This window comes from Panthera tigris, chromosome F2, assembly GCF_018350195.1.
Source record: "Panthera tigris isolate Pti1 chromosome F2, P.tigris_Pti1_mat1.1, whole genome shotgun sequence".
NCBI classification, from domain to species: domain Eukaryota; kingdom Metazoa; phylum Chordata; class Mammalia; order Carnivora; family Felidae; genus Panthera; species Panthera tigris.
The window spans coordinates 65,975,767-65,989,406 of NC_056676.1; the positions used below are offsets into that span (position 1 = coordinate 65,975,767).

General features: G+C 36.9%; 1 protein-coding gene across 4 annotated transcripts in view; it reads right to left on the reverse strand.

Moving 5' to 3' along the window:
* The window catches only part of ATAD2 (ATPase family AAA domain containing 2), a 67,779-nt gene that overhangs the window by 35,785 nt on the left and 18,354 nt on the right, over positions 1-13,640 (reverse strand). For all 4 annotated transcript variants that reach the window (XR_006212811.1, XM_042972737.1, XM_042972736.1 and 1 more), the window contains exons 7-11: positions 12,062-12,247; positions 11,328-11,445; positions 5,441-5,548; positions 2,690-2,798; positions 2,351-2,466 (exon numbers count right to left, since the gene is read on the reverse strand). Coding sequence is in view for 3 of the 4 variants with exons in the window: in XM_042972737.1 (XP_042828671.1) it covers positions 2,351-2,466; positions 2,690-2,798; positions 5,441-5,548; positions 11,328-11,445; positions 12,062-12,247 (637 nt within the window). In the remaining variant the exon portion in view is untranslated. The remainder of the gene's footprint in view (positions 1-2,350; positions 2,467-2,689; positions 2,799-5,440; positions 5,549-11,327; positions 11,446-12,061; positions 12,248-13,640) is intronic.

The following is a 13,640-nucleotide window of genomic DNA, read 5'->3' on the forward strand; positions in this document are numbered from 1 at the left end:
AACAAATAAACTAAAAACAAACAAAATCACTGAGACCACCCTGATCCCTTTTACTACTCCACACAGGCAACTTGCTTGGATAGTTTACTTTCTGGTATTGCACAAGATGAGATGCTGCAGAAATTAAGTTAAAAACTCCCTACTGAAGAGGAGACTACTAACCTGTGCTCAGGCCTACTGGTAAAATTCTGGCAGCCAAGTTCATAAGCTTCCAAGAGAAAACTGGAGGATTCGTCTCTGGGGGGAAAAAAGGCCCGACTAGATACTGACTTTGAGGACTTCTGGTAAAAGAATCAGCATCCATGGGGGCGCCTGGATGGCTCAGCGGGTTAAGCCTCCAACTTCAACTCAGGTCATGATATCATGGCTCATGGGTTCCAGCTGTGCTGACAGCTCAAAGCCTGGAGCCTGCTTTTGTCTCCCTCTCCCCCGCTCACACTCTCTCTCTCAAAAATAAATAAAAAGTTAAAAAAAAAAATCACCATCCACCAATCACCCTAAGGTGAAGCCTACAAATTAACAAGCCCTACTAGTGAGCTTTTAAAAATAAATTAAATATTAACAGAAAGCCAAGGATCACTAGACACAGAAAGCCCCTAAGATCAAGAGGGATGAAAACAAGAAAGAAAAAGAAAAGTACATTAATCTAGAAAGTCCAACAATCAACTGACATGAATTGAGGGAAAAGGAAAAATGGAGCAGAAAATTATTGAAGAAGTGATACAAAAAAACCTTCCCACAAACCAGACATTTTTCCAGACCGTAAAGGTATATAATAGCACAATGAAAGCAGGAGGGGAAAAAGATGCATCAGCAGAGTGTGGTTACATGACCATCCTCAAAAAGAAAATAAAAATAACCTCTTGTGCACTCTTTTTTCTTAAGATATTCCCAGGTTGTACTCCATCAAAACACAGCTGTAAAAAAAGGTTGTAGGGCACCTGGTTGGCTCAGTTGGTGGAGCATGAAACTCTTGATCTTGAGTTTGTGGTTTTGAGCCCCATGTTGGGTATGTAAATTAAAAATAATTTTTTAAAAATCTTAAAAATAATACTAATACTAAAAAAGGGGTCTTAGTTGAATCCAGGAAGCAGGGAATCCAGCACTAAAAGATACATAAAGGAAATCTCACTGATGGTGATGAGAAGTCCCAAAGTTTAGTTGTGCTACAAGACTAGGAATAACCCATATGGATGGAAGCAAGAGAACAAAAGCTCCAACAAGATGTGTCTAGAAAAATGAGGAGTCAATAAATTATTTGATATGTTTAACTATACTGAAGAGTTTTCTCTCTAGCAAACTCTGTGGATGAACTGATAAGCACATATAAAATTATTTTAAAAACTCTATAAAGAGCAAAAAAAAACCGCTCACCCACAGGCAAAGAGTATTAACGCTGAGGGGAAAGAGCAAGGTTGTAAAAAAGAGAATAGTCATGATATACTATATATGGCTCAGCTGTAAAAAAAAAACATTTACATTTACATAATCATAAAGCACACACTGAAAATTGATTCAACACTTATATTTGTGCATAAAGAAGCTACTGGGAGCATATGAGGACAGGAAAAAAATGTGTATATATGGAGAGTGGGGAAAGCAAAAGAACCAAATAGTCACTATTCATGTTAGAAGCCTACAGAATTCTGTCTAAAACAGAAAAAAACAAAAATTACAGTATAAGCATATTATTTAAATCTATATAGGTAAATACCTAACAGCTAAAGGAGTTGAAAACAGTTGGCTTTGGAAAGTGGGAATTGAACTGGAGGAGGAAGAGTAGAGGGAGGACTACTGCCACTACCATTTTTTCGTTTGTAAGACTTACAGTACTTATATGACTTAAAATTATGTATGGGGTGCCTGGGTGGCTCAGTCGGTTAAGTATCCGACTCTTGATCTGGGTTCTGGTCACGATCTCATGGTTCATGAGATTGGGCTCTATGCCGCCAGCACGGATCCTGCTTGGGATTCTCTCTCTCTCCATCCCTCCCCCGATTGCGCGCTCTCTCTTAAAATAAACAAAACTTTAAAAAGTATTAAAAGTATGTACATATATTACTTTGATACAGACCTGAAACAAAATTGTAAAAGTGAAAGAAAAAACTAAAAAGTATAGGAGAAATTTCAGTAAATATATGAAAAGCATTGGAAATTATTTTTCTTTTCGTGGAGGATCAATTTTGAAACCATTTTTCAAGTTAAATATTAGAAAAGTAAAAATATTCGAAGTACCCAGAAAAGCACAATAAATTACTGTAGACCTAAAACATTTCAATGGAGAAATGTTATCTTTCTGGACAACAGCAGCACAGCCCACATTTTGGCTAAAATAAAATTATTAAATTACCTTGGAGGTTGAATTTTGAATTTTTCAAAGACTTCTGGATAAAGTAATGGAAACACCACCATCTCTTTTAGAGCTGCAATATGATTAGACAGGCCACCAATGCTATCAAATCGTACCTGATAATGGAAGGGAAACATGGACATTCTCAGATTTGGAATCAAAATTAAAATATCACTCCATTTCTATACTAGGCTCAACCTATACACAGCCAACTGAGTAACAGCATTTTAGTTGCAGCCTGAAAAAGTCTGTAAAGTTTCGGATTTAAAGAAAAATTGGTTAAACTTTAAAACTAAATTAAAACAGTATGTAACTTCAAGCATACAAGATCGTACTCACTGAAGAATCTAGTTGCATTGGATCAACATCTGCAAGACTTGCTCCAATCTTCATTCTATCTTTATAAATTCCTTTTAATTCATCTTTCCGAAAATTTAGTGGGAGGCACCTATTTTTAAAAAATTAAAAAGAAACACCCATTAGGGTGTTGGGTAGCTCGGTTGAGCATTCAATTTTTTTTTTTTGTTTATTTTTGAGAGAAAGAGAGAGAGACAGAGGGTGAACAGGGGAGGGACAGAGAGAGAGAGAGGGAGACACAGAAACCAAAACAGGCTCCAGGCTGCTCCAGGCTGATGTGGGGCTTGGACCCACAAACTGTAAGATCATGACCTAAGCTGAAGTCTGGCGCTTAACCGACTGAGCCACCCAGGCACCCCAAGCATCCAACTCTTGATTTTGGTTCAGGTCATGACCTCAAGGTTGTGGGATCAAGCCCACTTTGGGCTCCATTCTGGGTATGGAGCCCACTTAAGATTCTATCTCCCTCTACCACTCATGCTCTCTCTCTTAAAAAAAAAAAAAAAAAAAAAAAAAAGACAATAAAAATAAAACACCTATCAGTTCACTTTCTCCCCCAAATTCTATGTCAGAATATGGACATTTTTCCTAAAAATTTAAAAACAAGTTGGGGTACTTGGGTGGCACAGTCAGCTAAGCATCTGACTCTTGGTTTCAGCTCAGGTCATGAACTTGTGGTTTGTGAGTTTCAGCCCCCGCATCAGGCTCCATGTTGGCAACATGGGGCCTGCTTGGGATTCTCTCTCCCTCTCTCTGCCTCTTCCCTGTTTGTTTTCTCTGTCTCTCAAAATAAATCAATGAACATTATAAAAAATAATTTAAAAAATTTAAAAAGTTAAATTTCAATCAACAATCAAATTATGTATTTCAACTTCACTTTCTTTATAGGTTGAGAACTTTAATGTTAGAAATATTTATACCTGAAGTTTTATTATTAGAGATATACAGTCAAACGAAGTACCAGTGTTCAAGATGCCACAGCATCGTAAAGTAATTCATGGTTAGCAATTCAGACTGTATCAATATACTTTATAATGATTGTGCTTAACATATACAGAGTATTTACTACTTGTCAGGCTGTTTTAGGTGCTTTATATGTAACAGTCCATGAAATCCTCAAAACAGTCATTTATTGAGTAGCTACTATTTCTCCTATTTTAAAAGAAAACTGATGGGGTGCCTGGGTGGCTCTGACTCTTGGTTTTGGCTCAGGGCATCATCTCGCAGTTCATGAGTTTGAGCCCCGCATGCTGACAGCATGGAGCCTGCTTGGGATTCTCTCTTTGCCCCTCCTCTGCTTATGCTCTCTCTCTCAAAATAAATAAAAAAACCTTAAAAAAAACCTGAGGCACAAAAAGATTAACTGAAATGCACAAAGTCACAACTGGTTAAGTGTCAGTTCCTGGACTCAAACCAAAGCAGTGTCTCCAGACCTGCAATAACTCTGCTACAGTACCTCTCAGCAAAATATTCATAGTCCACCAAGCATCTTGGATCCACATCAACCATCTCAAGCAAGAATGAATCACTACTTTCCTAACTACTTTCAAAAACAGTTACAGTAGATTATAAAAAATACACCTAGAAGTACCTGCTTGTTTTATAGATGGAGAGTGGAAACTGCTTATGTTAGAGGTTAAGACACGTTGGAATGCCTAAGAAAAGAAATACAACTGAACACAAGTAAAAGCACACCAAACTCACCCCAAGTGACAAGTCTTGGTATCTCCAGACTCCACAAGGAATTTATACTGTGAAATCTAAGATGAACACGTTTTCAATTGTGGCTTTTTAAAAGGTATTTCTCAAATAACTTATTTATTTATTTATTTATTTACATTTATTTATTTATTTTCAACAGAGCATGAGTGGGGGAGGGGCAGAGAGAGGGAGACAAAGAATGTGAAGGAGGCTCCAGGCTCTGAGCTGTCAGTGCAGAGCCCAGTACAGGGCTTGAACCCACAAACTGTGAGATCATGACATGAGCTGAAGTTGGACGCTAACTAAGTTATAATTCTTAATAGAAATATAACTGCATGATATAGAAACTACAGGATTAGATGTACATTTCTATGAATGAAGGCAAAGAAACATCAGTCTAAGTAATACAGGTTTTCGATGATCTAACTCACTGCTGCCAACAGAAATGAAATATAAGTCAAAGATGTAATTTAAAATTTTCTATTAGATACACTAAACAAAGAAAAAGTAATAATATATTTCACTTACCCAACATATCTAAAACATACCATCTCAATATGCAAAATAAATATTTAAAAAACTGAGATATTTTACATTCTTTCTTATACTAAGTCTTTGAAATCCAAGAATGTGTTTTTTTTTTTTTTTTACAAAATTTTACAATATTTCTCAATTCAGATTAGGTACATTTCAAGTGCTTAATAGCCACATGTAACTAGTGGCTACCATACTAGGGCAGAGCTAATGTGGTAAAAGAATAGAGCTTCGGATACAAGCAGAGAGAGAGGGAGAGAGAGCATCCCCAGCAGGCTCTGTGCTGTCAGTGTCGACCTGACGTGGGGCGCGATCCCATGAACTGTGAGATCATGACCTGAGCCGAAATCAAGAGCCGGATGCTTAACTGACTGAGCCACCCAGGTATCCCAAAATTTTAAATTTGGTCAAGCTGTATCTGCTCCCAAATTATTCAGCCTTCTCACCACTTACAAAAAAATAGCTTATAGTATTAAAAAGCATCAGTAGAAGACTTACCTGTTGATAGCTCTATTGCGGCTCCTTTTCCTCCGTCTCTCAAAGTGCTGTTCATCTTCAGAAGAGGAAGACGAAGTAGAGTCACTACTGTGGATTGCATGCCTTCGCCTAAAGTAAAGAGGAAAACTGAAATCATGACGAAGGAGGGCAGGAAAAACAGAGGCATAAGATGCAAACATCAGAATTACCTAAGGATCCAAAAAGATTTATCAAAAAATTAATACATTTGCTGAAGCAATGAAGTAGGCTTTGATGGTTCAATCTTTTGGAGGGAATAAAATACATGGATAACTGAGAGGAAGGGAAAGAGATAGGTGGCTGTGATAGAGCTGACAATCAAATGTTCGTTATGATAGAATATGGTCCAAGCAGAATGACTTCTTAGTCTTGATGTAAATCAGTTACCCTCAAAGAAAAAGGTGGGAAAAAGAGGATATTAAACTCTTTGGGACTATAACTTCAGAAAGCATTTTCAATATTATACCACATATAGCTTCACATTTGTAATATTATACTCTATATGATTTCACCTTTTGAAATGTCAATCTTAAAAGGAGAACAGGAGAATTTTTATGCAAACCAAAAAGGATCAAGAAGAGTTTAAAAAATACTAGGAATACAGTGAGAAATAAGATGACCTTTTATCTACAGTACCATCACCTGTAAATTTACAACTTCATTTACTGCTGTGTCAATATGGATGTATTACTTAACCCATATAAGCCTTAATTTTCTCACAAAAAGGAGGTAAGGATATAATCAAATTCTTAGGCTGGTTGGTAGTACTAAATAAGACACCAAGTGCTACAAATACTGAAAAAAAATTTCAATCACTTCTACCTTTGCATTTGTTGCAAAACACCCATAGGAAAAACAAAGAATCCAGCTGGGAAAACCTTTAATCATTGGCTCAGGGTCTAGAGCTTTTCCTGAGTCAGAGTGCAATCACAGTAAGTAGATATTTCCAAAAATATTAAAGGTTCACAGTCTATTATTTCCATAACATAGGTGCAGAATCTTATACTCTGAGAATAAGTTTTTCCACTATTCACTTACCAGGATCTGAAATGTCATAAAGATGGGGGGGAGGGGAAAATGGGTGATGGGCATTGAGGAGGACACTTGTTGGGATGAGCACTGGGTGTTGTATGTAAGCCAATTTGACAATAAATTATATTCATTAAAAAAAATGAAATGTTGTAAAGGAAATTCAGTCTCTATTTGTCCCACTTACTATGATTATTCATATGTTCTGCTATTACACATTTGACTAGGCAGTGCTGGCCCAGACACTCCTAGAGATGTTAATGTTATACATTACCTTTGTAATTCCCCCTTCACCCCAGTCTGAATTATGAAACACAAATGGCCCCACAGGTTTTGGATAAGGGGTTTCTCACAGATATTTAAATGAGAAAATAATCCTCCAATGTCCACCTCCCCAAACATGCCCAAGACTATTCTTATGATTGGCTTGAAACTAAAACTATCTAGTACAAGTCTGCAATTTTATATGAAAGACTAATTTATTTAATATTACCATTAATATTACAAAACAACTCTAACCTGGAGGCACATAATTCACATAACTGTAAGTGAATTCCGTATGTATTCACATAATGAAGACTAACTTCACAATAAAAAGGACTAACATTTATTAAATGCTTCTTGTACCAGATAGTAGATATATTATCCCACTGAATCTTAATTAAAGCTCTGGACAAGTACATATCAGCAGGCTCACTTTAGAGTTGCAGCCAATGTGACTGGCTCGTAGTTTAAATAACTTGCTTAAAATATTAGAATTAGGCAACGATGGTGTCAGAACTCAAACCTTTGTCTATTCAAAAAACCCACTTTCTATATACACTGGTAATTTCCAGTTGTTTATTTCACAAACCAAAAGAATTATAAGCAAACAACAAAACCTGTGGACTGAAATAAATTTTCCAATGTTTGAAAAGGAATTAAAAGAAAATTTTTTTGTTTATTTTTGAGACAAAGTGTGAGCAGGAGTGGGGGATGGGGGGGGGGGCGGCGCAGAGAGAGACGGAAACACAGAATCCGAAGCAGGCTCTAGGCCCTGAGCTGTCAGCACAGAGCCCGACATGGGGCCTGAACTCATGAACTGCGAGATCATGACCTGAGCTGAAGTCGGACGCCTAACCGACTGAGCCACCCAGGCGCCCCTGAAAAGTAGGGCTTTTAAGCATTGTAGTTATAACAAAGACATAGAGCACTCAATACATGCCAAATAGTAGTTTAAATGCTTTTCGTGTATTAACTCATCTAATTCTCACATTACTGTGAGACAGCTAATATCATTCTCATTCTATGGGTCAAAAAACTGAAATGAGAGGTTAAGTAACTTGCTAAAGGTCATTAATAAGTGGTAGGGCTGGGCCTGAAACCTAGCAGTCCTAGTCATGGGTCCAGGGTTTTCACAATTACTCTATACTGTAGAAAGGCCATTTTTTCAGTTTTAAAGAGATTCTAAACACCCACACCCACACTCACTCTTTATTTTTCATTTTACTAAAACTGTTTGAAATTCTGGCATAGACAAGTGCTGGACCAGCACTGTGAACTTAATCAGTGTTTAGAGTTGCCAGTTCTAGCACCTTGACACCAGGTAAGGGGCACTCTGGAATACTGGTGAAGCAACGGTACTAGGTTACCTTCAGGTTCAAAGGGATTGGGCTTGTTCCAGAAATTGCAGACGGAAACTAACGAATAAACCTTAGATGAGTAGAGGTGAGTAATCATAAGAAAGAAAATCCTGCTTAAAGGCAGCGTTCCTGAACCTCTGTTATGGTAAGCACGCCAAAAAACCCTTGGAAGATCCTGCACTGTGGCTGCAAGGTTTTTCGACCATTTGCCATGGGTACCGAGAGCAATGCCCAAATGATTCTCTGGATGTGTGCTCTGGTCCCATGCCTAAGTAGGTGAAGTAGGACATGAATATAAACAGAAGGTGGTCTCTTTAAGAAAAAGTAAAAAGGCTGAGCAAAATGACCATTACAGTGTTAAAGGGGAAGAGATGTTCATATCACCTTGGTAAGAGTGTTAGGGGGAAAAAAAAAGGTTTAAAGGGCTACATTCAAAAGGTCAGATAATATTAACAGTTGAGATGTGGAGAAATTGGAACATGCATACATTGCTTGTGGGAAAGTAAAATAAAGCAGCCATTCTGGAAAATAATTTAGCAATTTCCTGAAACAGTAAATATAGTTAGCATTTGATCTAGCAATTCCATTTTTAGGTACATACCTAAGAGAAGTGAACACATAAGTCCATACAAAAAGTTGTTCACAAATGGTCATGGTAGCATGATTCACAAAAAGTAGAAACAACCCCCAAAATATGGTATATTTATACAATGGAATCTTATTTGGCAATAAAAAAGAAGGAAGTACCGATACATGCTAAACGTGGATGAACCTTAAAAATGTACCAAGTGAAAGAAGTCACTCACAAAAGAGTCCACGTGTATGAAATACTCAGAATAGGCAAATCTACAGAGACAGATAAAAGATTAGTGGCTGCTCAGGGCTGTGGGGGATGGAGGGACTGGAGATAACTAAAGAGTACAGGGTTTCTTTCTGAGGTAAGAAAAATGTTCTAAAATCGTTTGTGGCTATAGCTGCACAACTGTGAAAACCCCTTGAACTGTACATTCTAAACAGGTAAACTATATGGCATGTGAATTGCATCTCAATAAATGTGTTATCAAAAAGAAAAAAATTTTTACAAAGCTATCAAAACCAAAATCAGTCATTAAGTCAAATAATGTGACTCAGGGTACAATTTAAATATCTTAGTTCATACTTTAATTTAAATGTGTCAGAATGAATAAACAAACAAAAAGCAGAATCAGACCAATAAGTACAGAGAATAAGCTTGATGGTTGTCAGATGGGTGGTGGGGGGGTGGGGGTGGTAAGGGAGGATGGGCAAAATGGGTGACCAGGAGTGGAACATACAAGGCTTCCAGTAATGGAATGAGTAAGTCACAAGAGCAAAGGTACAGCATAGGGAATATATCGTCAGTACTATTTTAATACCGCTGTTACGGTGACAGATGGTAGCTACACTTGTGGTGACCAAAGCATAACATATACAGTTGCTGAATAACTATGTTGTAAAATTGAAACTAATGTAACATCATGTGTCAACTACATGCAAATAAAAAATAAATACATAAATACATAATAAAATAATAAATGTGTCAAATCTTCCACTAGTCTATGAGATCTGAGGGCAGGAATCCTGACTTAAGTCATTTTTATATCCATAGTGCTTAGTACATGGTAGTACTCAAACATTTGTTAATTGGAGAAAAAAAAAGTCCTGCACCCAAAGAAGTATGAGACACTTTACATAAATAAACGGTAGACTCTGTGAACCAAATATGGGAACCTGAGCACCAAAGGAGCAAAAAAAAAAATTCCTACCTGCTGCAAGATCCATTATAGGTGGTGACTACAGAGGCAGTCATTAAATACATTACTTCCAGAAACATATACCCATTAAAAATGGAAGAAGAAATTTAATCTCAAAGGAACTGCTGGCCTTTTTCACTTCTGTTGGATCTAGTAGAGGTTTATCCTTTAAGTCAGGCAACCAAGACAGCTGCCCTGGGCCTTATGCTTGGTGGGGATTCCAGGGAACGTTACACTTTACCCCCCTTTTCTGCAGATCATTAGATTTCACTATCAAAATACTGGTCTTTAACAATATTCCAAAGGGGCCTATGAAAAGTAATGATAGTGTGGCCTCCTTTCAGGTGCAGTTTATCTTGGGCAGCTCTGACAGTTGCCCTCCTGACCCTCCATCCTTCTGGGCTCTGGTTTTATGGAAAGGGATGATGAAACAGGAAATCTAGGATGTACGCTTGTGATTTTGACACTCTGAAAATGAAATTAGAAGACCTAGGGACACAAGCAGTATTTCATATTTTTCCTAGAAGAATGTCAGTATTTACAAAAGTGTTGCTTTCAGTTATTAGTCTGCTTCTATGAGGAGACTTCCAAGAGCTGTTCAAATAGTTGAAGTCTCATAGGATTTCAGTCTCACCTCTGAGGAAATTAATATTAGAAAAAAGTACCATTTCCACACAAATGTCATTTTTTCCCCTGTCTCTTTAATCTTCACCACGAGCTCTCTCATTCATGAACTACTATAATGTTATTATTACCCAGAAAGTTTTAATGAATCAGAAAGCCTTTTTTAACTTGGGAAAATGAGGAAATAACAAGAACTACCTCTTTGGACTTAAATATGACAGACAACCAGCAAGTGTTATGATGTAGAAGGAAAAGAAACCCACAAATAATTTTAATAGTCAAAGAAAATTAATGTTTCTTACTATATGAGAAAAAAATTTTTTTAAAGTGGAAATAAAACCTCAGGGAAAAAACCAGATCCAGAAGAGGATGGTTAGCATCGTGAAAAGTCTAGAAAGCTATGTAACTTAGAATGTTTGTCACAGTAAGAAAATATGTCTGTGATACTATGTGAAATAGTAGACTTAACCTACACTCTAACTTAATGTGAAGATTAAATAAAACAGTCTATGTGAGATGCTTATTAACACCAAGCCAGGAATACAGTAAACACTGAAGCAAAGGTAGCTCTCTATTAGTAAAGTGTGGAACAACGAAATAAACTACCTTACCATGGTAGTTACTAACTACCTAGTAATGGAAGCAAAAGCAAAAACTAGTCAGTGGTAGCAGGGATAAGAGCACTACAGGCATAGAGAGAACTCTCCAAGATACAGGATTCTAGAATTCTATCTGGATACATCCAGTTCTAAAACTCTAGAATCCTACCTATCACAGCCACAATTACGTTGTTATAAATCAATCAGTACTTCAGAACCAAACCTGTTCATTCGTTTACAATAAGGACTTCTTGGTCCCGCAGAAGATAATCTATATCTTGGTCTTGCAGGAGAAGCTGGGCCAGTGTAAAATATGTTGGGCTTTCTCTGGTGACGAGGTTCTAAAAAGAAGAATTATAGGTATGTGACATATTAAGTAGTTATGAAGATAATTTTGTTCTTCATCTAAATACTTACAAAGGTGCTGCCTTCCATGAAAATACTAGTACATATCTACCACAGACTATTTTACTGTCCACGTTTAAAGTCATTTATGTCTGCAGGGTTGCTATTGAAAATTATATAAAGCACAGACACCCACCCAACCAAAACACACACTGGCCATAAACAACCATTATGATTATACTGATGCATAACAGCTGGTTATCAGCCCTGCATATATATGCTCATTAGGACTGAAACACAACTGTAACATAAATCAAAAGCAGTCTTATTTACACAAAGTGAAAAAATAAACTAAGTTGAAAGCTATAAAATCTAAAGTAAGTAAAGACAGACATGAAATTTCAAAACGGCCCAATTATTTGCTTTGGTCAAGGCTAACATCTAACTTTCTTGAAGTAATGACTTCTTGCACATTTAGGATAATTTAAGAAAGACAACAGCCATGGATATTCTACAAAATGAAAACATGAAAAATAAGAGCAGAGGAAAAGCAGTAAAGATAAAAGTAATATAATTACATCTTCTCCTAGGACAAATATATGTAACACTTACTTTCCAATGGAGCCTGGTAATAAACAGTAGCTTTTCTCTGTCTAAGATAATATCGTTTCTGATTATCTTCTTCCCCATCTTCTTCATCTTCATCGTCATCATCTTCATCGTCATCATCTTCATCATCTTCGTCATCATCTTCACCGTCATCTTCATCTTCTTGGTCTTCACCCTCTTCAGATGATTCTACAGTTAAGAAACATTTACTTTCAGAATACTCACCAAAATGTTAACAATTTTTAATAAAGGGGAATTGAAAGAGAAAGAGACCCTCCTTTAAAAATTTACTTCTAGATTGCTCATAGAAATGATTCTTTCGCAGCATTAAATGAAGATTTTAAAAAATGAAGTAAATTATAGAATTAAAAATAACTAGAGGAAGGAAAAAAGGAAATAGGGAAAGATGTTTAAAGGCTACTGTCAGTAGTACCAAACTAAAGTTTATGGTATTGCTGCTGATTTCATTAATATAAGTGACTATGCTTAAGTTTCCAAGTTAATTTAACATGTTGACAAATTAAAGTATCTCCTCACTTAGCTTTTTCCTTTAATTTTTTCATTTTTACTTATTTTTAATTTTAATTTTTTAAGTAGGCTTCACGCCCAGTGCAGAGCCCAACACAAGGGCCCGAACTCATGACCCTGAGGTCAAGACCTAAGCTGAGATCAAGAGTTGGATCCCCAACTGACTGAGCTACCCAGGCACCCCAACTTTTGCCTTTTAAACTTAAGTTTTAAATTCCATCCAGCCCTTCTGGCTGTCACTGAGCTACACAGAGCATAACTCAAATATCTACTTACAAAAATGTAAAACACCTCACCAAATATTTAAAATCCATTTCAGAAAACCGGTTTTCACTCAAGAAAAGTTCTAATAAATTACAGTTGTAATTCCTAACAGAAGAGCAAAACTTAATTTTAATCACCTTTCAACTAAAATTGGTAGAGATGTGTTGTCTATAATGCATTATATAAGCAAACCAGGTTTATTTGCTTTAGATTTGTAGATTTCAAGTACTTTCCCAAACAAAACACACTATCCTTTTAAGCTTTCCCCTGCCCTCACTTTTATTTCATTTTATTTTTTCTTTTTTTTTTTTAATTTGAGAGAGAGAGAGAGAGAGAGAGAGAGAGAGAGAGAGAGAGGGAGAGAGAGAGAGAATCTTAAGCAGGCACCATGCTCAGCACGTGACCTGAACCGAAATTAAGAGTTAGACGCTCGGGGCACCTGGGTGGCTCAGTCAGTTAATTGTCTGACTTCGGCTCAGGTCATGATATCGCAGTCTGGGAGTTTGAGCCCTGCGTGGGGCTCTGTGCTGACAGCTCAGAGCCTGGAGCCTGTTTCAGATTCTGTGTCTCCCTCTCTCTCTGACCCTCCCCCATTCATGCTCTGTCTGTCTCTGTCTCAAAAATAAATAAACGTTTAAAAAAAAAATTAAAAAAGAAAAAAGATGCTCAACCAACTGAGACACCCAAGCGCCCCTCCCCTGTTCTCACTTTTAAATTATGACCAATCCTTTGATCTCTCGCAAAATACCAATAATGTCACAGCTTCTGAATAGAAGAGCTGAGCTATATT